This window comes from Sciurus carolinensis, chromosome 4 (assembly GCF_902686445.1).
Source record: "Sciurus carolinensis chromosome 4, mSciCar1.2, whole genome shotgun sequence".
Taxonomy (NCBI): domain Eukaryota; kingdom Metazoa; phylum Chordata; class Mammalia; order Rodentia; family Sciuridae; genus Sciurus; species Sciurus carolinensis.
In genome coordinates this window covers 174126021-174150898 of record NC_062216.1, presented here as the reverse complement: position 1 = coordinate 174150898, position 24878 = coordinate 174126021, and the positions used below count along the sequence as shown (strand labels likewise).

Sequence of the window (24878 nt, the reverse complement as noted above, 5' to 3'; positions counted from 1 at the left end):
AGCACACCTCAGAGTAGCCAGGCGTGGGCAGTCACCTGGTCAGCTGGGAAACTTCCTCAGCAGAGCAAAGGCTCCGAGACACAGGTGAAGTGCTTTCCCCGGGTGCCCACCAGGACCAGGGCTACACATGGTATTTCAGAGGCACTAGGAATCCTACTGAATGACAGTTGGTGACATGAAGGATAATAGTCCATGCAACAGCTGTGCTTCCAGGGTACCTGTCAGGAGAAGCAGTCTGGCCTAGTCCAGGGTGGGGGAATGGTGGGACCAGGCCCAGCTGGTGGTCACTCCTGAGTCTGGGCTCTGACCCTGCAGGACCTCCCTTCCCCACCTTCCATGCAATTTCAGGCCAGCCTGGTGACCACGCTTCTGCATCTCTCTCTTCCCCAGCATGAGCAGCTCAGGGGCCCTCAGGAATATGCAATGGTCCCAGGTCCTGGGCCTGAATGGGGTCCTGCATGACTGTGACATTTGTCCACTGGTCCTGTGTAATCATGGCAGAGAAGCCCCCAAGGGGAGGCAAAGACCCAAGTCCAGTACACTGAGGGGCACAGCATACAGCTGTGTGCAGAGACATCTTAGTACCCCAGTGCCAGGAGGCTCAGGAGAGTTGCCCCATGAGAAAAGTATGCTGGGGTTTGGCAGGGGGTCCTTGGCCCCTTGCTGAGGGGCAGTAATGGGGAAATTCAGGAGTGGCCAACCCAGGTCCAGACATCCCTAGTCTCCAGCATTCAGCCTGAAAGGACCCTGCCACCCCTGCAATCCATGCTGAGGATCAGACACACTGAATACGAGAAGAGCAAATATTTTTTCTTTGCAGGAGGAATTAAAAGATCAATGCAACTTCTTCTGTGTGCTTTATCCCAAAAAACAAACACCCCAAAGTTGAATTGAGAAATCCTGTCATGTTTGCCCTGAAAATCCTGGAAGCAATTACAGTAACAAAGAACGTACAGTCCAGGGCTTTTTGGATCAAAAGTGGTTCACAGGATGGCCCAAGATCTCCTAAGCTCTTTTATGCCTCTTCATCTTTACTATTTTATTCCTTTGTGCCAGCACAGGGTGGTGACTCAGATAGGACCTGTGGTCCAGTGTGTTTAGTTCTTGCTCCACTGCTCTGGACAGGGCTGGCCAGCAGAGCACATGTGGGCCACAGTGACCACAGGCCTGCGCCTTGGCAGCTCCCACCACTGAGGGCCAGAGTGTGCCAGGGTGAGCAGCACCTTCCACAGAGGACACTCCTCCTCAGAGGCCCCAGGGACCCGGGTGTGCATGGTGAGGACTAAATGGCCACTAGTAGTCACATGGAATGAGGGTCCCCAAGGCTCTGGGCTTGAAGAGATGTGTTCACAGCCTGCTGTCTCAGGTTTCTCCCACCACTGAAAGTCTCCTGCAGTGAGGCTAGGACATGGGACTACTCCAGTCCCCAACTTTACCCTGTTAGTCAACAGAAACTGAGGACCACCTACTCACTTTTCCCTATTTCCTAGTTTGGTCAGTGTTGAGCTGGGTGGGAAGCATGACCCAAGCAGGAGGACAGCGAGCCCACCGGGCTAATGGCAAGTGGAACAGACAGGAGCCAATGCCCAGCAGCTGGGTCCATGAGTGGCTTTGGGACCTGGGGTGGGTCCTGGCCCACAGAGCTCCTGGCAGCTAAGGGGGAGGGTGGGACAAAGGGAGAAGAGGCCCAGGAACTTGGTGGAAGGACCTCAGCCCTGGCATCTGAGTCTTCAGGCCCTGCAGGTCACCGAGTCCCATTTCCCCTCTGGAAGTACAGATCGGGGACCCCAAAGTCACTCACTACCTTTTCTACTACCCTCACCCAGAGTCTGCCAACTTGCACCTGGGTAGCTAGTGCAGCCCTCTAAACTGTTTCTCTGCCAATCTATTCAGCCAGAGCGGCTGCCCCTTGGGAGCCCAAGACAGGCCTGGCACAGGGAAGGCGCTAGGTGACGTGTGCCTGGCAAAGGAATCGAGTTACACCAGGCATGCTGCCCCTCAGGCCACCAATCCACCTGAGCTTCCACTCCTGGCCCCACCTGAGGCTTGCTCCTGGCACTGGGTGCTCTCTCAGAGAGACCCACTCCCCGAACACCAGTCTCAGCCCTCACCCACCTCCTCCTCGGCCGAGAGTGGCTTGGCACATACCCGCTCGTCCTGGCCATGCCCCTGCCTCTCTCACACATGTGCACACAGCTGGCTTCCAGCCCTCACAGCCTTGGCACCCTCTGCCAGGGACGTGCCCTTGAGTGGAGGCCAGCCTGTGTGGCCAGGTGTGGCCCACCCTTCCCCAGCCCCAAGGCCAGCTGCATGTGCTTCTCTTCTGTCCACTCTCACTGTCCTCCCTGCCAGAACCAAGGCTTTCCAAGGCACTTGCCATTCAGTCTGTCCCACTCCCAGGTTCTCAATCTCCTGGTGACAACTGGCATGTGACATGCACTCAGTATGCCCAGTAAATGAAGTCATTGAAGGGACACTCAATCTGAGGGGCGTTGGGACATCAGGAGAATAGAAAGAAGTGTCCGGCCCAGCCCTGGCCCATCACAGGTGCTCAGGGGAGGCCAGCGCCATGAAGGTGCCCCTGGATGGCGTCCTTCATCCTCCCAGGCTGGGATAGGAAGCTGGACCTCACAGGACCTGGCAACATGGGGAGGAGGTGGGGACGATTCCCACAACACTGGTCAGGGACTCTGCAACACAGACACAGGCCCAGGACCTTCCTCGGGGTGGGAGTTGGGGTTGGGGTTGGCCGGAGGCCGGAGTGGGACAGCCCTCGGGGCATGTGGGAGGCCAGGGTGAAGGGCAGCTTGGCTGGAATGGAACAGGGGTGGACACAGTGAGTTCCCCTGACTCTCAGCCTCTGGGCTGCACGTCCTGCCCAGCAAACAGCACCTTGATCTGGGCATGGAGTTGCTCCACTGTCACATCAGAAACTCAGGTCGCTGTCAGCACAGCTGACAGGTCAAGCTGCACAGCATGAAGGACTCTCCACGCCCAGCCTCTTCCTCACCCGAGCTGCCCCAACACCAGGCGCGCTCTGCCCAGCCTCCCAGGGCAGTGGCGGCACTCAGGCTTTGCTCCCAGACACAGGCAGGCCCCACCTGCTGAGGCAGCCCCTGCAGACCACACAGGCCGAGCCACTGCTGCCTCACGCTAGACTCGTGTGGGCATCCACAAGGAGCTGCGAGATGGGACCTGGGACCACTGTGCGGGGGACGTTTTATTTATTTTATTTTATTTTATTGTATGGGGATTGAACTCAGGTTTGCTCAACTATAGAGCCACACCCCAGCCCTTTTCATATTTTATTTAGAGACAAGGTCTCAGTTGCTTAGGGCCTCACTAAGTTCCTGAGGCTGGCTTTGAACTCACGATCCTCCTGCCTCAGCCTCCAGAGCCACTGGGATTACAGGCATGAGCCACGGCACCTGGCTGAGGGGGACATTTTAATAAGGCCCAAGATGTAAATCACATTTCTTCAGGAACTGAACAGATGAGCTTCCCTAAGAGTATCTGCCTCCGATAGCAAACCCCATTAATGAGATGATAATGACTTTTCAATTAATGATTGAATGGTGGATATAATTTTTTCTTTAATGGCAAGATTAATCAGAAGCAGAAGTGAGCAAGGGGGAGAAACGCGGTCAAGGCTGGGCCCCCGCACAGCTGGAGCAGACCCAGGGAGAGCAGCCAAGCCCTGGGGTCCAGACGCTACCCTCTCTCCAGGGAAGAGAAATTCTCTTAAGAAAGGGCAGGAGGGAGGGAAGTCTTGGTCTGAGGACGCCACCCGTCTTGCATGGATGCACAGGGGTGACCTCACAGTGCAGCCAGCCCTGGGCTGCTGCCCCATCACTGAAATATGGCTCCCTGCAAAGCCAACGGCACCTGCACTGGCCCGAGTACCCCCTCCTCCCATCCCCCGCCAAGCAGCAGGCACACTGTTGCAGGAGGTAGAGGTCCCCTGAGCCACCAAAGGGGCCTGCCATGATGCTGCAGGACAGGGAAGGGTGTCCTAGAAAGCTACCCTGCAAAGCCAGCCACTTGCTAAGCAGTTCTCTACCTCTGCTGCCAGCTGGACTCACAACTGCCAGTCCAGGAGGGACCAGGTGTACCAGGGTGGCCCCACACAAGTCTGTCACCTAGTGCCATCACAGGTGTCCTCGTTTGTGCAGGTACACTCTGTGATGTTCACGGTATCTGCACAACAACACAGGCGGGGTCCTGGTCATGAAGCGGTGGCAATGGTGCCTGGAACTTCAGAGGCACCAGGAGTGGAAATCAAAACCAAGGCCACCCAGCGGGCCTCCTGGCACCCTGCTTGGTCCTCGCCCCGACTCCACGGAGGCCCTGCCCAAAGCGTGGTAGGGTGCAGCTCGCCCCGCTGAACACCCGCTTCCTTGTGAGCACGGGACAGTGTCCATCATTCTGCTTTGAAGCTGTTTCCCTGCAAACAATCTGGCGATGACTCTCCAGTCCTCATGCACACATGGGAACACTATGAAGTGACCCACCCTGACCGACACCTGTGCAGCAATGCCATCCATCATGTATGCACAGGAAGCTGAACACTGCCAGTGTTCTCAAACATGTCACCTAAATGCGCGAGTTTCCATTTCTCAGCCCACTCTTTCCACGTCTCAAGAGCCCACACAGCTTCCCAAGGCTGAAGTGCCCCCTTGCCACAAGCTCACATCCGAACTGGACTGAAATCCCCAAATGAACGTGAGTTCAAGGTCTTGGGTGAAGCTGAACCACAATCATCAGGTCAGAGCTAACACTAATGTGCCACTGAGATCCTGGGTTCACTGCCCCTCCACACTCTGAGGCTCCCAGTGTCCCTTCTGGCTGCTCAGCACGTTGGTCCAACGTGAGGGTGCAGTGAGCCTCACCTCCCTCATGCTACCTGTGGTGGCAACAGGAAAGAGGAGGAAAGGCCACTTGATGGGGGAGGAGCTGGAGACGGGCAAGGAGACTGCTCTGCATCCAGAAGGCAGTGACACCACTGTCCTGCAGCAGAGTGGGGTCCTGCACACGGGAAGCTTCCCATGCTGCCTGGCAGGTGGGCTGGAGGGAGGCAGGAGGGAAGCAGGAACAGGTCCTGTGACGTCCAGGGGTGGGGCTTGCTGCAGGGCGGGGCAGCCCTTCGGCAGGGAAGGGAGAAGGCTGGGGCTGCCACACCACCCACCAGTGGTGGGGAGGAGCTGGGGAGAACCCAGGGCCCACCCTGGCCCCTACACTGGGCCACTAAAGAAGGTTGGGGCAGAGCTGTCCCACGGCTTGTTAGTGGCCCAGTAGAATGTCAATGCAGAAACTGAGGGAAGGCCTGGAAGCTTCCAGAGCACATGCCCTGAGGCGACACTTCTCTACCTTCACTACAGCACTGGTCTGAGCTGAATGAGGGGAAGCTGCTCTGGCCTGGGCAAGAAATGGCTCTCAGGCACCTTGTACTGCTGGCCACCACTGCTTCTGCTGAAAGGGCTGTGGTGTAGCAAGGGGGCCACCAAGGCCAGCCCCTGACCCTGCTGCCCCACAAGGCCATCTGTTCTCTTCCTCATGGAGGGCAGCAGAGGCTGAGGCTGGCCTGTCACCCCACCGGAGCTGCCTGCCTGCACTGAGGTCACAGGACAGGAGAGCTCATGTTCCCCGGCCCTGGCACTGTCCGGCCCACCAGGCAGCTGAAGCAGCTTGGCTCAGATGGGCGGGTCAGTCATTTCTGTGTTCCTGGGAGAACCAGGATGCACCTGCTGCTCACACCACCTGCTGTGCCTCACATGAGAAAAGCAGACGCCGAGGCAGAGGGTAGCCGGCACCTGCCTGTTGATTCCTCATGTGAGCCCGAGTGGGCAAGCAACCGTGAACCCTGGCCCCATGGCCCAGAGTCAACAGGGATCTGGGTTTAGAGTGCTCCCGTTTGTTCTGATTCCTTCACTGAACACTGGCAACAGCAGAGAACAAGAAACAAGGTCAGTCATGAGGGGCTGCCAGGAGCCCACCTTCTAAAAGGCACTCCAAACAGGCAATGGGTGGGAGCTCATTTGAGGGTGGCAACCTGGAGTTCTCCAGGTTGAAGGGACCCACCCACTGCTCTGGCAGTGTTCATGGTATTGATACGAGGTATTCCCCACCAAAAGCTCATGTGTGGGATGATGCAAGAGAGTTCAGAGATGAACTGGGTTATGAGAGCCTTAACCAACCAGTGCATTAATCTTACCCTGATAGGGATTAACTGGGTGGTGACTGTGGGCAGGTGGGTGAGTTGGAGGATCCGAGTCCTTGGGGGTGTGCCTTTGGGGTGTATGTTTTGTTCCTGGTGAGGGGAGCTCTCTCTCTGCTTCCTGGTGCCATGTTCCTGGCTGCTTTCCTCCCCCATACTCCTCTGCCAGGATGTTCTACCTCACCTCGGGCCCAGAGCAATGGAACCAGCTGTCTGTGCACTGAGACCTCTGAGACTGTGAGCCCCAAATAAGCTTTTCCTCCTCTGATTGTTCTCATCAGGTCTTTCAGTCATAGCAGTGGAAAAGCTGCCTAAAGCAGGCAGGATGGTGAAGACACACCAGCATGGTGACTGAGCAGAGAGGGGACAGGGCTAGAGGCTGGGGCAGGGGACGGGAAGGCTGACACGGACGGACAGGAGGCAAGGTGACCTCCCCTCGGCAACAGCAGAGGCTGGGAAAGAGTGCAGCAGCACCTTCCAAGCATGTCAGCTCCTTCGCCCTCCAAGAGACGCAGCTGCCCGCTTCTCTCAGAGGCACCAGAGGGTGTGTCAGACCAAAGGAAGAACAAGCAAGAGATGAGCAGTGGCCACTCAGGCAGCTGGGGCGGCAGAGGGCCGCATGCCCACAGGAAACCCAGGGACGACCTCGGGCACAAGGACGGCAGGCATATGAAAGCCATCATAGGCACCCACGGCACTCACACTGCGTGCAGAAGCAAACCCGACCCGGCGAATGACCACATCACAGCGCACCGAGCATGTGCCCGCCAGGCGTGCTGGAACCCTATGTTCTCACCTTCCCTTTCCTGCTCTCGAAATCTGTCAACTAACGTTGAGAATTCAGAAATGGCTCTTTGGAAAAACAGAAACAAATACAGAAACAGAACGCAAACACCAATGGCTGCTGTGGCGCGCAGGGCCCGTGAAGAGGGGCTGCTCCCCCCGGGAAGCTCTCAGGAACGTGGGGCCTCCGACATGCATGTGCACATGGGCTTGGACAGGTGGATGCTGGGCATGCTTACCGTCCCTGTGCTGGGCTTGCCTGCTTTGTGACCTTGAGGAAATGCTGTATGAGGGACACTGCCAGCTGAGCAAACCTTGGCATCTCCGCTAGGTCAGCAAGGGTCACGAAACCAAAGGTCAGTGGCCTCTCAACTCTGCTATCCTTCATGAGAAATCACAATGGCACCTGCTTCCCAGCAGACATGTTGAGACCACTCAGTGGCGGGACCTAGCAGCTCCAGGGAGTCCAGACCACTGCCCATGAGGTGATGGCACTCACCAGTCAAGACAAAAAAGAAAGGGGAGCAATGACCCTGAGACCTGGACATACAGTGAACAAGTGTGCAGACGCCAGCCCAGCCCACTAGGGCAGGTGGCCAATACGTGGAGGTCCTGCAGACAGGGCAACCCTGGGTTCACTCAGACCAAGGGTCACACGGACTCACCAGACGTGCCCTCTGAAGTGCTGGAGTTTGGAAGGGCTCTGAAGGTGGTCAATGCCTGATGGCTTTGAGCACAGAGTGGACATCACCTCACACTCCAGGGGTCTGAGGTGACTGTTATGTCCCAGCATGGACCCAGGCCAAGAGGGCTGAAGTTTTAGCTGCTTGTCTTCAGAGGAAGCAAGATCCATCTCAGAGCGGGATGATTTAATATACAGTATGTCTGAGCACAGTCATGGGAAAAATCAATTTTTGGCAACCTGTACAGATACCATTTCTTTGGAAACTGCCCTGCAGGTCAGTTCATAAAGGGAAAAGGATAGAGCTCACCTGGAATCAACCGGGCACCCACAGCTCTCCCTGGAAGCTGCCGCTCAGGAGGGTAGGGCAAGCACGTCCTCTCTACTGCAAGGGTCTGCGTCAGGATGGGCAGGAACCCCAGGCCTAGCTGGGTGGGCAGCTCCTCCTGCCTCTCCCAGACACCTTGCTGAGTCTCCCAGGGGACGCCTCTCGAGGAAGCAGTGAGGAACAGTGGGGAAGGTGGAGAGGATGGGTGGAGGGAGGGGCGCCCAGGGGCGAGCCGAGCCTGCGTCCATGCCTTCAGGGGCTCCTGCAGGCTGGCTGTGGGTGGCTTGGGGACAAAGGTGAAGACTGGGCCCCAGAGAAAGAGCGCCACACTGTTTCAGACAAGGACCGTGAGAGGCAGGCCTCTTCTCCCTGCTCACCAGGGCAGGGTGGGCTGGCCACTCGACAAGGACTCTGCTTGCAATAACAGAAGCACAAGGGTCACCGTGCCAAAAGAAATCCAAATACACCCCAAATGAGGCAAAGCAGTTTTCTTTATGACTGTTTAGGCAAGAATTCCCCATTTGCAAATAGAGAAAGGGTTTGTTTTCCAAAGATAATAAAACAGTCAATTCTTTCCCTGCCTTGCTTCCTAAGAGATTCCAAGGCTGTGTGCAAGCATGCATGCGTGTACATGTCCGTGTGCATACACAAGATGGTGTGCCTGTGTGTGCACGAGGGCATGTGTGCATTGTCCCTGTGAGCCTGCGTGTGAAGAACCATCAGCCCAGGGGCCTGCCCTGTCTGGAGAAGAGGTGCAGAGACATCGCAGAATGCCTCTCCTCACTGTCTTGCCCCTCCTGGGTGGGTGGATGGCAGCCTCCAGGGACCACCAGTCTAGGCATGGCAAAAGGTCCCTGCCTCCATCCCTGCCTAGAGTCAAGGGCCCCCGGGCTGCCCTTCTGGAAAAGGGCTCCCCTCGTGGGCCTCTCAGCCCCAGGACTGCCACTTTCTCACACTACAGCTGAACCTCTGGTCCTGATCGTATGGGATGAAGCTACAGGATGGTTCCTGTGTCTTCTAGACCCAGGGCCTGAGGCCATCGTGGGGCCAGTGCAATGCTGGAGCAGAGGTTCTCACGGGGGAGGTGGTGCAAGCCCCAGCCGCAGAGATGAGGGCCTGCCTCGGGTGCACCCCTTCCAGGCCTGGGCCCAGCTGCAAGGAAGGGCCCTCCTACCTGAGCTGAGCGCCTTCCTCTGACAGCTTACTGCAGGCCCTGGCTTGGTTCCGCCTCGCCCGCTCCACCCGTTGGGGCAGGTGCTACCAGGTGAGCTCTAGCTGGGCTGCTCAGTCAGGGGCAGCTCTCCCCACAGGGCCAGCAGGACGTCCCTGGCAAGTTATCGCATGGAGCCACATGTAAGTTCTTCCGGTGCAGCTCCCGTTTCTCTCGCTGTAATTGAGCCATGGTAAAAGGGCCTCATCACCCTCCTTGGGCCTAAGAGCCCTGCAGGCCACGAGCCTCTCGACAACCTTGCTCCTCATCTTCTCATGCCTCATCTCAGCCTTTAACGGCTTATTCTGATAAGAACGCTGCTCTGAAGCGCTGTAGGCTCCACGCCACTCTGCTCAGAGATGTGACGGCCCTTCCAATCCCCCAGCCAGCACCAAAACGAGCAGGATCTTCTAGTAAGGAGGCCATCTTCTCAAGTCTGGAAACTTCCTGCTGGCATCTGTATGTGTGGACCAGAAAGGGACCATGCTCTCGCTAGCCTGGCTGCCAGGGCCTCTCAGCCTTGTCCCTGAGAAGACCCCTTGATGAGATGGGCTCCCTTGACCCGGGATGGAAGTCAGCTAGGAGGAGAGCCTGAGTCTAGGCCCTGTGGGGAGGTGGGGAGCTCCGCATCAGCCTCAGGCCGGGTGCAGCCACCACCAGGGCCACACCTGGTCCTGCTTGCTCAGGTCCCTCTTGACCTCCCCTGCTGGGCCATACCTTCCTCCTCCCAGCTGCCCCACACACACTCTGGTTCCTTTCCTGCCCCCACATCTCTGTGGCTGCAGGACAGACTCCTGCAGAAGCAGGCCTATCCTCTGTCCCTGAGGTGCCCACTTGCACAGCCAGTCAGCCGCCAAGCACTGCCAAGTCAGCTCCCTAAACATGCTGCTTTCGGACCACTGACGGACTGAACCCAAATCCAGCCCCGCCCCAGGTACCTACCAATACCAAAGGCCCCCTGCTCCCCAGGCAGGAAGCCTGTCCCCACGGCTCGTCCCAGTCTCCACATCCCCTGCACCCCTTCCACTGGGAGGACAATGCTGGCCACACCACTGAAGCCCAGGGCATCTTCAGAGAGCTTCCACCTCTCAACTAACCCCTCCCTGCTGCCCTCTCAGATGGCGCCAAAGCCCTCCTGGGAGGCCCTGTCTCCTCAGCTGGCCACTCTGGCCCTCATTCCAGGAGACCTCCCGCCTTTGCTGCAGCATCCTCCCTCCCACAGGGCTCTGGGCCCTGGCAATAGTGCTCTGCAGGGCAGGTGGGGCACAGAGCTGCGGGGCACTGTGGAGGGGCATGTCGGGCACCACGAGGCCAGGCAGCTCAGCTGTGCATTCCGCAGGAGGCAGCACTGTGGTCTCCCTCCTCGCCTCCCGCAGTCCCTTGCTCCCAACTCCCCGCACGGGAGCCCATCATACTCTTCATCCACTGGCCCGCCGTCCCTGCTGGAAGACCCCTGCAGCACAGGCCCTGGCTGCTCTGCAGCAGGATCTGGTCAGCGCTGCCCTCTGCGTGGGGTCCCCTCCTCTCTCTGCAGCTCCCTGCAAGGACTCCTCCCAGCTCTAAGAGCAACCGCCGCCAGCCTGCTCCATGCCAGACACCACGGATGGTGTCCTTCTCCTAAGCTTCCCAATGTCACACAGCACGGAGGCCAGGGTCTGGGCCCCCAGAAGTCCTGCTCCACAGCCCCACATGGCGCCTCCCAGTGGTGCGGCCCACACGTCAGTGCATGGCCTCCAGCTGCACAGCAGGCTCAGTCCACTTAAAGATTAGATTTCAACTGACCCAGTTTTGTCTGTAAAATGTCTGGGAATGATAAGGAAGGAGACAATTGATCTTTGCTTTGGCATTTCGTGACATTTGCTGCTTTGAATGAACGCTGGGTGAAACAAACCCACATAAGCCAGATGGGAGGACACGCTGGCTTCGGGCCGTCTGACAATCAGCAGGCAGGACTATGTCCCCGAAATAATTAACCCGGTCCTAGGTGTGTGTGACTCAGGACGGTGGTGGACTTGCCCACAGGAAGCTGGACCTCCAAGCACAGCAGGTAGAGATGCTGGCCTGTCACAACACACGGGGGCCAGAGGCATGAGGGACTTCAGGACAAGGATCCTGAGTGGCCTCCAACAGAAGTCTACGCTGCCCCAGGCAGAGGGAGGAAACGCCACCTCGGAAGCATACAGGTTCTCTGGCTTCGTGTCTGATGGAAGGCTGAGGAGGCCAGGGTAAAGCCGAGGCCCTCCATCCACCAGCCTTCCTCAGGGAGGAACAGCATGGGACTCCCCTTGGCCTCTTGGGGGGCTGAGACCTGGTGGCCTTGAGTAGCAGTTCTTCCAGGGAGAGTAAACTCCAGATGGAAAGCCCCCTCAGGCAGGTGCTGACTCCCACCTCCCTCCAGGTGTAATTCCACAGCTGAAAGTGACTTTGAGAACAGCCTGTGTACCCAGGTCAGGAAGTCCAAGCAGGCAGTTTCTAGCTAAGGTGTGCTGAGGCTTGCCAGGAAGCAAACGCCAGGGGAACTGAGGGTCCGTAGCCACCTGGGAACCAGCACTGGAGGCAGGGGAGGGGGGAGGCCACCCGCCCCCCCCTGCACACCCTCTGCACACTGAGGCCCAGCTTGGTTTCTGCAAAGCTTGGGGTCGTGACTCTAACTGTCGTCCTGGTCTTTGTAAATACTGGTGTCTAAAAGAGACGCTGCTGTCTTTCCTAGTTGTTTCTTTACCAGAGATCCCTAAAGTCTGAGGCCAGAGCATCTGGGAAGGCTGAGTGCAGGGGTCCTTGCATGGCCTCAAAGTGGGTGCTGGGCCTTGGGGTGGGGCTTGAAGGCCTCCAACTGGTGGTCAGTCCAGTTTGCATGCAGATCTACACGGGTGACTCAGACGTGACCTCCTAGACCACCTCATCTGCAGAGGGGTATGCAGAAGATACTGGGGAGCGAGGTGCCACACCCTGAGAGTCCTCATCGGCTGGACCAAGTGGTTCAACAAGCCTGTCAAGGTGGCCGGCGTCCCCAGAACTCTGCCACTCTGGAGCCATTGGAGAGACCGCATGCCCACTTGCCTCCTGCTTGGTGCAACGCTACTGACCCTTTTGGGTTCCGGTCCCCACCTCCCAAACCTCCTCTGAATCAGGAAGCACCTGGTTACTGAGTGCCCACTGCCTGTAGGTGCTGGTGGGCACTGAGGTCCTCAAGACCACACCGTGGGTTCTGCACTGCTGGCCCAGTGCCCCTGAGCACTGCTACAAGCCATGAGCCTCACAAAGCAGCCTCACCTCCTGCTGCACCCCAACCAAGTGGGAAAGGTTCTTCACATGGACATAACCCCGAGGAGGAACCCAGGTTTGCACATGTTGAAGAGGATGTGAAAAGTTGGAAAAAGTTCATGCGAGAAAATAAAAATAGCTGTAATTCCACCAGCCAAGACTCAATAATGCTAAGGCTGCGACTTCTTTTGGTTCAGTCTTCGCCCTATGCACAGGCACAGCGAACCCAGGACCTCGAGAGAGCCAGTTCCTTCATGCTGCTTTTGTGCCTAGAATGAGCTGGGTGTGGCCGTCAGCAAATGGCATCCCCAAGCACAAGTTCTGGTGGTCGTGAAATATTCCAGCGAGCAACATGCCATGATTTAGGGAACCGCCCCCTCCCGTTCCTGCCCTGTGACTCATCCCCAGGACCACGGTGGGTGCTGCACAGGGCTCAGCCCTGATGAAAACAGAAATCTCTCCAGAAAGGCCAACGCCACGCACCCTCCAGTCAGCACACAGCCTGCCGCCTCTGCCCACCGTGAGGAGGGTCTAAGCAGCGCTGCTTGCAGACAGTGTCCTTTGTGCTTGTTTTTAGACTTTATTAATGACTGGAAGACAGGGTCTTCTTGGGTAATCTTTTGAGGGACATCTGTTCTCTATGTTTGTTTTCCATAAGAACGTTTCTCTTATTGCTTGTATGTGTTGTTCGTATATTAAGGACATAAGCTATTTGAGTTCTCCTTGTGAACAATTTCATTTATTTATCTCTTCATTTCTGCTGTAGCCTGCCTTTTTGTTTTGGTTATGATGTTTCTGGTAGGGATGTTTGCAGCTTCCACAGCAGTTAGAATGCACCCTGGGAGCAAACTGTCACGTTCTTTGGGAGGAGTGCTCCTGATTTGGACAGGCTATCCCTAGCACTTCCCTGGGCACCTGGGGCTCTGGTCACCGTAAGCCAACTTCGCAGTGTGGTGAATGAGCCACAGGAGTAACATCACGTCTAGTTCCAAACGGGGAGGGTGAGCAGTGGCGAGGGGCTTCCAGGAGAGACTTTTATTCCTGCTCCAGTAAGAGTTAAGTCTCAAATGAGCCAGAGCACACACTCCTATTTCTGTCCATGTGTCTGATTCCACTAGCCTGGGTTCGGGCCCTACTGCGTCTGGCTCTGGCTCTCTTCACCTTCCTCCCTGCCCCGTGGACACCACGGCTGGGCAGAGGCTGGGAAGCAGATTCCGCTGCACAAACATCGTTCTGGTGCCACCTGCTCCTGCTCTAGAGCGCCCCGGCGCCCTGTGAGAGGCCAGCGAGCAGGCTTCGCTCAGCCCCTGCTCATGAGGGAGAAGCAGGCACCTCCCGATCGGACGGGTGGTTTCCATCACTACCCTGGCGCTAGTGGCCGTGGATCTGACATATTCTTTAGCGCGTTAAGAAGACACTCTCTTACTTCTACTTGATGAAGGGCAGTTTCTCCTTCTATCACACCCAGAAAGGCTGCAAGGGCTCCTCAGATGGTCGGTGACCTGCACCTTTGGTCACTGGCAGACCCACACAGGTGGCGCACAGCAACACTCAGCACAGAGGGCAGGTCCTGGAGGAGCCGGCGCTCCTACAGCTGAGCGGGTGGTGAGGGGTGCCTTGGGTCAGCCGCTCAGGCTGCTCAGATGGGTCGCCTGTTCTTGTGAACACCAGCATTTCTTCTGGGATCTGGGTCTGCAGTCAGATGTGAAAACGCTGGACCAGCCCCCAACCAGAGACTTTGGTCTCTGGGTTCTTAGTAGGTTCCCCTGGGCCTGGTGTTCCATGGCTGCTGTAGGGAGAGCGTCCGTCCCGTGGTCCCTCAGGAGGAGCACACGGAGCCTGTCCCTGCTCCCCTATGCCACCTGCAGGCTTTCCCTACAGCCCTGGCTCTGTCATGGTGGCAAGTCTTGGCCACTGAGTACAACTGAGACTTGTGAGTCCTGCTAAGAAGTCCTGGGTGGTGACGGTGGGACCCCAACACAGCAGATTTGCCAAAACAAACCAATTCAGAATTCCTAGTGTAAAAAGATTTTATGGAATATTTTTTTAGTTACTACTGATGATTTAAATTTGTTGGCATACCACTAAAAATATTTATATTTCTACTGTAAGAACAATCAGAGTCTAATCAGATTTTTGTGTGTGCCTACTTCCGTATTAGCAAGGGCTTTATTCCACGCATGTTTACACTGGCACCTTCCTGGGCCTGGCGTGATGAGGGCTAAGGTGTCCAGTGAGCAGGCCTAGAGCATCCCTGAGCTGTGCACTTACATACATGAACATGTGTGACTGTATGCTACAGTCCAAAACCTGTTTTCGTCAGTTTTGCATCGCTGTGGCCAAAGCACCTCACAACTTAGAGAAGGTACCTTGCATTCTGGTTCAAGCCTGGCTGGTTGACTCCACAGCCTGGGGCTTAAGGTGAGGCAGAAGGAAGGGTGGAAGAGCATGGCAGAGCAAAGCTGCTCCGCTCAGGACACCAGGAAGCAGAGGCTCCTCTCACCAGGGACAAAATGTAAACCCCAGAGGCACGCCCCAGGGACCCGCCTCCTCCAGCCACACCCAGTTGATCCTATCAGTACAACTCAGTCTAACCTGTTCACCTTTGAGCATCAGTTTCTGCCCAGCCTCGCACATGGGCCTCTGGGCGACACCTCCTACCTACCATGACAGCCCCACGTTCCTGTGGGGACAGCTGCCCTGAGAGCCCTGAGGCAGGGCTTGCATAGCAGCAGAGCCCTGGGCCCTTCTGCACTCTACCTGCACACCATGTGAGGACCCAGCCACAGGGAGCTGTCCTGGGAGCCAGACCCTGGGGCTGCTGGTGCTTGGCCTCAGACTCGGAGACACGAACACCTGCTGTTGATGAATCACCAGCAGCAGAAACTGGGACACTGCAAGATGATGCAGAGACAGGTGGACAGACACAGCTGCCGCGCAGAAGTCACTGACAGCAAGATGGAGAAGGACGACGTGCCCCAGCTGCCCAGCTCTGCGAGGCGGAATGCCAAGCTCCACTCCTCTCTGAGACTGTGTGGACAAAGCCTCTGGAAAGACATTTGCTGGCCTTCAAAGTAAGGCTTCAGCAATATTTAAATTCATGCTGAAATTAGGGGTCCAATCAGGTTGTTGGGCTTTTTTAACCTTATCTTCAGGCAGTTTTAGGATTTTATATTTCCCCGTTTCCCAGCACAGAGGACAGTGCCTCCTGACCCAGGGCTCGGCCTCCGCCGCTCTCTCCCATGCCAGGCCGCGCTTGGCCCTCTGCTCTCGGCTCTTCCCAGCCCACTGTCTTCATTCATTCCTTTGTCAGCTTGATCAAAAGCTGAATTTATGTTTCTCCTTTAACTTTTTGAGCTAAAGGTTCACTTTATCTCTTTAAAAGATGTTTTTTAATAATAAAAGCACTGTGGCTTTGAATCTGATTTGGGGCCCAGCACTGGCCCCACTGCTCACGTTTAATTACCTTTCTGTGACCACAGGACTGTTTTCATCTTGACCTAGGTCATTGTGAAGAGGGTTCTTCAGCAGCCGAGGGGCTGCCCGTCCTGGCGTCATCCCACTATTGCCTGGTCTACAGGACGCTGCTCAGGGCATGCAGCTTGCTTCACGACTGCCTGCTTAGACGACTTGTTTCTGCAAGTGCCACAGCGACACTTGGAAGCCTCCACGGGCTCAGCACCCCTGTACGCCTGCCTCAGGCAGCGCCCGCCCTCCCAGCGACTGACCACAACACTGTCTCCGCCCACTTCTCTGTATGTCGCCCTCGGTTTTAAATCCAGGCCCAAGGTCTAAAGATGGCGCAGCCAAGGGCTGCCACCTAGTCCCAGAGAGAGTACGCAGTCCCGCATCGCCTGGGCTCCCGCTTGCCCACTGGCCCGGAGGCTGCTGTGGCCTCTGTGCTGTGCCACATCCGCAGGATGTGCTTCCGGCTGCAGCCGTGGTGCAGAACAAGCTTCTCCTCCTCTGTGCCCGAGAAGGTGCCACCCCGGTTCCACAGAGTGCCCGTCCCCTCTGCCCATCCCCATACTGTGGCTCGAGGGCTCCTGCTAGTCTGGCTGTCAACAGACCCTCTGCCCCTGCTGGGCTCTCCCACCTCCTCTGCCCCCCCCAGTTCCTTTGGTCGGTTCCAATCCCACTTCCCCCCAACAGCTTCTCCTCAGCCTCAATCACCACCTCCCCTTCCCTCCCGTCATGTGTCCTGAGTCCTCTTTCCAAGGCACCTCCCTGGTCACCACCCCCTGCTGAGCCTGATGCTCCCCATCCAGGGGAAGGGTCTCCTGTCCAGGGGAAGCTCTAGCTTGTTCTCCCTCCTGCCAGGGCCTCTCCTGCTGGTACACCTCTCCCCACCACCACCCTGCACTCCCTGTGTTGGTACCAAATGACTTCCCTCTGCAGAACAGGCAGGTGCCAGATCCACTCTGTGAGGGGAACACCATCCTGCTCTCTCTCTCTGGTCCTCTGTCCCCACTGGCTCCCAGCACCTGATCTACTCCTCCTACTCCCTGGGTAACTGCGCCAGGTGCCCACAACACAAAGCATTGGGCTGAGCCCTGAGGAGTGGTCTCTTCACTCCTGTCCCTGGAGTCATGCAGAAACAGCACAGGGAGGTCCTGAAGGAACACAGGAAAACCAACAGGCTGTGAGGATCGGGGAGGCGGACCTGATGGGACTGGTCGCTGCCCTCACCTCTTCTCATCTGGTTTTCCTGCCTAGTGGCTGCAGATCGCCAGGGCTTCACCTGAGACCGGAGGAGGAGAAGGGGAGGGTTCCTGGGCCAAGGCTGGCAGTCCACACCTGTGGGGCTGCTTCCTCTACGGCCAGGAGCTCTCAGCTGGAGGTGGGGCCCATAGCCAGGCAGGACTCAAGAGGAATGCACTTTCAGAACCAGGGCCCTGGCTTCCCCGCCCTCCACCCTCAGGGGCCTGGGGAAGGGCAGCTCCCACGCACACAGAGAGGCTGTCTCCAGCGAGCCAGGCCCAGTCACCCCTCACCGAGGTGCTGAGGTTCCTCAGAGAAGCTCAAGGTTTCAGGAAGTGCCACAGCCTTCCCACCTGAGCACGACCTGAAAATGGCCCCTCCACTCACGTCTAAAGGCCACTGTCTTTAGACCAAAAACAACCGTCCAACAACCGTCTGGGTCCTTGCTGGCGCAGAGGGTTTCCCAGCCTCACAGTGCACTTGCGGATCCAGGCTCTTCTGGGCCAGTTCTGGTGGCTGGGAGGGCAGGCCCCATCCTGCCCAGGGCACCTCTCATCAAGAGCACAGATGAGGAGCGGCCTGGCGGCAGGGAGGGCCGCTGTGAGGGAGGACCACAGCACGTGGCTGGAAAGGGGCTGCAGGCGGATCCCCAGTGAAGTCAGATTCGGAGGCCGAGACCCTGGTGGAGGAGGTGGATGTGGTGATGCAAATGCTCTAGGACGACTCATTTTCAGACTTTCCAAGAACCAGAAAAGGCAACATTTAAGCTTAAAGCACACCAAGGCCTTGCAAGAAACATGCTGTGTCCTGCCAAGGGCTTGTGCCACAGCAATGGAGACCTTTCTCTGAGCACAGGGACATGCTGGAGCCAGTCATTTCCAGGCTTATGGGGAGGTCTAAAGGCCCAAACTGGCCAGAGGGACCAGCAGGCCTCAGCGGAAGGCATGGGCCTTGGAGCTCTGTCACCGCAAGAGGAGGGTGGAGAGTGCTCTGGGGACACTAGACACTCCACACAAAGGACCTCCTTTCTCCCCAAAGACTCAAGAGTCTGGCTGGGAAAAGGTAGCCGGAAGGGCGGAGCCTACGCTGTGGGAAATGAGGGTGGGACCCAGTGGAACAGGCCTCAGCAGGAGATGCCAGCTTGACACCCACTCTGCAGAGCCTGTGCACTTGGTGGGCAAACACCCAGAGGGAGTGCCGAGGGCCACGCTCAGTCGGAGCCAGGCTGGAGAAAGAGATGCCAAGGGAGGCAAGTGCCTGCGGGAGAGCCCCTTCTCCAGGACAGGCAGCTCTGGTGGGGACAGAGTGCGAATCACTGAACCCTAGAGCTCCGCCTCTCCAGAAGGTACTCCTGCCTAGGGACCAGCAGACTCCCTAGCCTGAATCCTGCCCTAACACTCTCTCCCACCAACCCCTCCATGTTCACAGAATGGCCAGAACCAGCCAGAAGCCCGGCTGCACAGGAAGGGCAGCTCCTCAGCATCTGACCCTCCCTGCCCCACAGTCTAGCACCAGCAGGGCCCCAGCCTCACACCTGGACACATGGCCCACAATTCCTCCTGTGAAAATGACTCCGAACAACCCGTTATTTCCCATGGCAAGCCACAGTGCTGCAGGGTGAGGGCTTTGAGCCATGCACCAAGAAGGTTCTGCTGGAGACTCACATCCTGGACTCACCCATCCAGACTGCCCTCCTCCCCATACCACATTTCCTAAAATGCCACCATCACAAACGCTGATCCCCCATGCTCTCCAGGACTGCTGGGGTTCTTGCTCTAGTACTGTTTTCTATTTCCTTTCCCGTTTAGTTCAGCCTCCCACAACATGTGCTGGCTCACATGTGCCCACCCCGCATCTCCCACGACAGGGAAGCACTCTCTGTTCTGGGCTTAGATGGGGAAACCCCATCATGCGGCCCCTCTGCCAGGCCCTGCCATCCACACCAGGCTGCAGGGCTGCACAGGCAGCCTGATTCTGGGTAGGGGTCCCCACCCTCCTTAGTCTCAAGGTAAGGGAACAAAGCCCAGAGGAGGAGGGCCGGACGCTCCCACCGCTGCCTGGAGCCTGAACAGCACAGCACTGTCTGCAGCCCAGCAGCAGGCACAGAGTGGCCACCTATTCCTCAGAGCCCAGGGGCTGTCCGCAGTCCCTTGTGTCCAGTGACTGCTCCTACCTTCTGTCCCCCAGCCCCAGGGCATGTGAATAAAGGGAAGACAAGAGAAGGGCAGCCTGGAAAAGCCCACAGCTAGCACGCACCTGGCCTGCCTTGAGTCACCTTGGGGAGGGGCTGGAGAGGCTAAGCCCCTGGCTGAAGGCCACCTGCTCCTCACTAGAACAGGAACACCATCCTGGACTGGAGCAGGTCTTGCACACATGCAGCCCTGTGTCTGTCCAGAGTGGGCTACTGAGGCGTCTGGGTACTGCAGCATGCAGCCTGGCTCCAGATTGCACCACGGGGCCACTCCTACCACCTCCAACCCCAGTTCGGTCAGTCCTTCAGGATGGCTTCTGGGAATGCTACGCCCCAATGGCAGAACACTGAGTGGCCGGTTAGCCCTCAACCCTGACTCTTGGGGGAAGGAAGCAGCTGGATCTGGAACAAGTTCTCCTGGAGGCCCTGGGAACAGCTGGGGCACAGGAATGCATGCTGGCCAATGCATGTTCCCCACACTGGCCCCAGTCACACTGAGTGGCCACTGTGCACCAGGGAAGCTGGGCCCCTTGCTCTTCCACAAACAGGCCAGCTGGTCAGCAGGCTGCTGCCTTCACAGCCAGCCCCGCCCTGCAGGCCCCTGGGTGAGAGCGCCTGAGGCAGGAGGTGGGTACGGTAACAGCGTTTATTCTGCCTTATTGGTGGCAGGAAGTCACAGGCTCTCTCAGGCTTACAGGCTTCAGATGTCAGGGAAGGGGGACCAGGCAATCCTGAGGGCCACAGCTCCAGCAGCACTGCACACACCCAACAGGGCAGGCATGCTGGCCTGTGCTACCATTCATGCATTATGCGTTGGAGGCTGGACAGGATAAGGCAGTAAGAGTGGCCAGCCAGGCTGGCTCCAGAGCTCCCCAATGGCAACTCAGCCCTAGCTGACAGGTGGGCAGAGGCTGGGCTGGAGATGTCTTCCTCCCCTCCTCCAGGGGTACCTGGGGCTCAGGGCAGCTGGGCTCTGTCTGCCTGGCCAGGGTCCTGCTGGCAACTTCTGGACCTCACCTGGCCAGCTTCTCCTGGTGTCTGACCTAGAAGCAGGCGCAGTGCAGGGGAATGCCCCTGACTCACCGGAGCCCTCTGAGGACAGTGGTGGCGGGATGCTTGGGGCTCTCTCACAAGCACAGGGCTGCAGAACAAGCAGGCCAGGAAGCTGCCTCAAGTCACCGCCGTGGGGCCAGAGGACTATGGGGCCACCTAGCCTGTCCTTTCACCTAGGAGCTGGGGGCTACATGGTGAGGTGGAGGGTGACCTTAGCCTACCAGTGCAGGGTTCAGGCCCGGCACTGACCCACCTCTATGCTGCATCCCTGGCCCCCACCCCTGCCTAGGATAAGGACACTGGGCCTGCTCTGGTGTGTAGGTACTGGGAAGACTTCTGTCCACACCTCAGGTAATGGTGCTGTCACCCCACAGTGGCCAAACAACCCCCATGCTTCTTGGGTACCATTCAGAGGAGCTGTTGGGGTGGGCCAGGGGCTGGGGACTCAGTCCACGTGACATCCCCTGGGTGGGGCATAGGGCCTGTAGGGTGCACGTTCAATGAGTCCTCTGATAAGTGGGCTCAAGTATAGCTCTCCTGCTAAGTCACTAAGGAGAGCTTAGTGGCTCAGAGAGGATGAGGCGTGTCCCAAGTCACACAGCTGCTAGGCTGTCTGGCCAGATGGGAAGCAGGTGGCATGGCATCTCCCCCAGCACCATCCCTCAGGCACCACAGTCCAGGCACGGTGAGGAGGGCTCCGGGAGACGGAGGTACGCTGTGCCCTCCAGGGTCACGCTGCCGAGGGCGTGGGCTGGACCGTGAGCTTGTTACACTCTCGACAGCTGGGGGTGCTGGCCATGCTTACCTGCCATGGCCCACACTGTGCCGCCAGCTCCGTGTCCTCCACAAGACGAGCCTTCAGGCAGCAGGCAGCCAGTGGGGACCCGACCAGCACTGCTCACAGCTCCTTCACAGACCACCCCAGAACCCAAACTAAGACACCTCTCTCCCTGCAGAAAACCAAATGCGGGCACTTCTGAAAAAGCATTTACTTACTTGAAAATCTCTTTCTTCTAGTATTTCTTTCCTCCATCTCACGAGAAAAGCAGCACAAACGTACAAATGGAAATGAGAAAAGCCCTCGGGTTCAGACTGAAAGAGAAAAACCACCGGGAGAGAGATGTCAATGTGCGAGCTATCACTGTAGCCGTGGGGCTGCTGGCGTGACTGGGGCCATCCCGTCAGGTTCAGGGGACACTCAGCGGGTGGCACCCTCTCACTTTTACTCAACAACTTCATTTCAAAATGTGCGACTCGTTAAAATAAACCCGTTTCCTCTTTACGGAGCAACCTGATAAACAGGATGGGACAGCAGGCCAAGCTCAGGCAGTGCCGGAGGCAGCTGCCCACTTTCTCCTGGCACAGGAGAAAAGGCAAGTTCAGTGAGCGCTCGTTCCACGCCAGGCGTGACACCGTGAGGAAGGCACCTTCCATCTCATGGAAGACAAGCCGAGAAGCTGAGATGCTGGCCAGGTGGGACCCGGGGAGTGGCAGGACAGGCACGCCAGGCCCAGGCCCAGGGGACACATAGGGCAAGGAGCTGGCACACATCCTGGCCAGGAGGGTGCAGGGCACCTGCTGGCCTCCCAGGCCTCGCTGTGGCAGGGCGCACCCTGCCCTCTGCCTTCCTCTACTCACTTGCTGAGACCCACGCAGAACAAAGGCTGCCCTCCTGGCAGCAGCGCCCCCGACCCTTGCCCAGTGCTGCCACTAGTTCAGTGTCCCCTGCCGACTGCTGAGGCTGGGGTGCCCAAGATGCCACCATCACCATTCTGCCATGCACGTGGTTCCTACATAACTATTCTCACCAGCTTATTAAGTTAGTACAAACAAAACACAGGGCACCTAAGGTGGGCACATGCTTTGGAACAACTGAGGGGACAGGGAATAGCAGGTGTCTCTGTGCTGGGGGCTGTGATTCCAACGTGGTGTAGCCACCTAAGCAGACACTCAGGCAAAGACCCAGAAAAGCTAAGCCCTGGAGACACAGAGCAGGGTGCTCTAGGTAGATGCAACAAAATACACGAAGACCCTGGGATCACAGACCACCTGAGAATGGAAACTGACAGGGCCCAGAGAGAGCAAGGTGTGAAGGGAGCAGCGGGCAGGTTCCCAGGGCTCGGCCACTGCCTGCTCCTGTGAGCCTGGGAGCTCTGGGCAGGGTAAGGCACCCTTGACGAAGGATCCTGCCGGTTCTCCCACTGCGATCAGACAGGGAACAGTGCAGGTGGGGAGAGGCATAGCCAGGGGACACGCTGTAGGGCCTGGTCATCAAAAAACTGACAGGTGTCAGAGATATGGGCCAAGCAGGGCAAAGTCTTGTGGGAAGAGGTCAGATTCTAGATGTGGGCTGAAGGCTGAGCTGACAGGATACATGTATGGATATGAGAACCCTGGGTGCAAGAGAAAGAGGAATTGAGGACAACACCCATACTGGCCATGTCCCATCCCCTGAGACGAAGAAAGGTTTGTGGGAATTCACAGGAGCAGCAATTGGTTGAGAAGGTCATGATTTCTTCTGTGGATATGCCAAGTTCTAAATACCTGCTGGACCTATGAGTGGAGGTGCCAGGTGGCCCCAGGACATGAGTCTGGAGAGTGGCCATTGATCCAGGCCAGAAATGAATGCTGATGATTGAAAGACCTAAGGAGTAGCCAGGGAGCAGAGGGACAGGCTGGGGAGAGGTCCAAGCTGCAGAAGAGCCACAAGGACGGACACTGGGAGGTGATGTGGACGGTGAGAGGCAGGAGAGCTGACCAGGTGCTGCCCCACAGGCAGGAGTGGAGCTGGCACTGCACAAGCACACCAGGTGACGCCGTTGCCTCCACCTCCTGATTGGAAACCACTCACCACAGACAACGCTGTCCCAGGCCTCTGCAGGTCACAAAGCAGCCTCCCACCCGTAGCTCCCTAGAGCTTGCTTTACAGCTACAGAGCAGAGTCCAGTGACTCCCTGCAGCCCGAGATGGCGGATCTCTCCCGTGTGTTCCTGCCACAGTATCCTGCTTCCCTTCAAGCTGTGCCTGCCTTGCCTGCCTGTAAGAACCTGACTTGGTCACAATGTGATACCCTTCCAAGCTGGGCCCGGCTTGCGAAGGCACCACACAGGGTTCCTGCACTCCTGAGTGCACGACTGGCCCCTGTTCCATCTCCTGGACTGTCCTCTGGCTTAAGAGCAGGTTAGGCCTGCCTCCCTCTTCCACTCCTGGGAAGGCACAGTCTGCACAGGATGTGGGTCCTCTGAGCATTGGCGGGACACTCCTGTAAAACAGGCAGGGCCTGCTGCTTTGTACTCCTTATGTCACCTCTTAGTTTTACTGAATGTTTTTAGTGCATTGTACTCATATATAATAGTGGGGCTCGCTCTGACAGGGCCACGCGCAGAGCCATTTCAGCCCAGGGCCTCCACGTCCCCTGCCATCGCCCCTGACCTGCTCCTCTTCCTCTACTCTACTGGTATTCCCTCCATTTATTTATTGTTTCTTATAATTATAAAACAATTCGGGCATTATCAGATTTGGGGACAAATTTATTTTTTCCAGGAATCTGTCATCCAGATTTTCAAACTTGTTCATAATAATCTATTTTTCTTTAAATCCCAGCTTCATTTGCAAATTATCCACTTGCAATTCTTAACACCACTTTTATGTGCCAAAGTACTTTCCTCATCTTAGTTATTAATCACCTAGAGGCCTAATTTCATTAGCCTTTTAAAATAGTCAACTTCTGATTCTGAGGATGGGCCTCAGGTTTTTCATCACTTTTTGCTGCTGTCGTTGATTCCTTTCTGCTACTGACACTCTTTCCATTGCTTTATTGTGGATGCTTTAGATGTACACACGCAGAGCAGTCTCTGCTGTCTTTGCAGTGCTCATTCTAACTTAGGACAAAAGACCAGTGCACTCCTGTCTCGCTTTTCTTTGCTTGGGTATACGTGGCACAGGAGCCCACAATTTTTTTCTGTACTAGGGATGGAACCTGGGGCCTCCATGTGCTAGACAAGTCTCTACCTCTGTGCTCCATCTTCAGCCCTTCCTTAGGTTTTACTTTGAGATGGGATTTTGCTCAGCTGCATGGGCCGGCTTGACCTCACCCCTCCTGCCTCAGCCTCAGCTTCCTTCTAAGGTCCTACCTGAGCTGCATTCCACAGCCTCCTAACTTCTAAGGATGCTCTACGTTGTCTGTGACTTCCTTGTTGGGATCACAGCTTACTTACCCCTATGTTTTTACAAATCTATAACCATGTGGTTCATTCTCTTTTGCCTTTTAGCTTTCGTTGGGTTAGGGATTTATAACTTCTTATGGTTCCATCCCCTATAGGTGGATGAGCCTTGGTTTCTGAGTAGAATACAACTGATTTCACAAACGCCCAGGAGGCAGTATCATTAGAGACCAAGAACACAAACAAACCCTGGTGCAGAGTACCTGGGTTCAGGTCCTGGCTCTGTGAC

The 24878-nt window shown here is 56.9% G+C and overlaps 1 protein-coding gene across 3 annotated transcripts in view; it reads right to left on the bottom strand.

Annotated features, from left to right (window-relative positions):
* Tbc1d22a (TBC1 domain family member 22A) overlaps window positions 1-24878 on the bottom strand; it is a 338112-nt gene that overhangs the window by 25283 nt on the left and 287951 nt on the right. For all 3 annotated transcript variants that reach the window (XM_047549403.1, XM_047549401.1, XM_047549404.1), the window contains one exon: window positions 21423-21518. In XM_047549403.1, the coding sequence (XP_047405359.1) occupies window positions 21423-21518 (96 nt within the window). The remainder of the gene's footprint in view (window positions 1-21422; window positions 21519-24878) is intronic.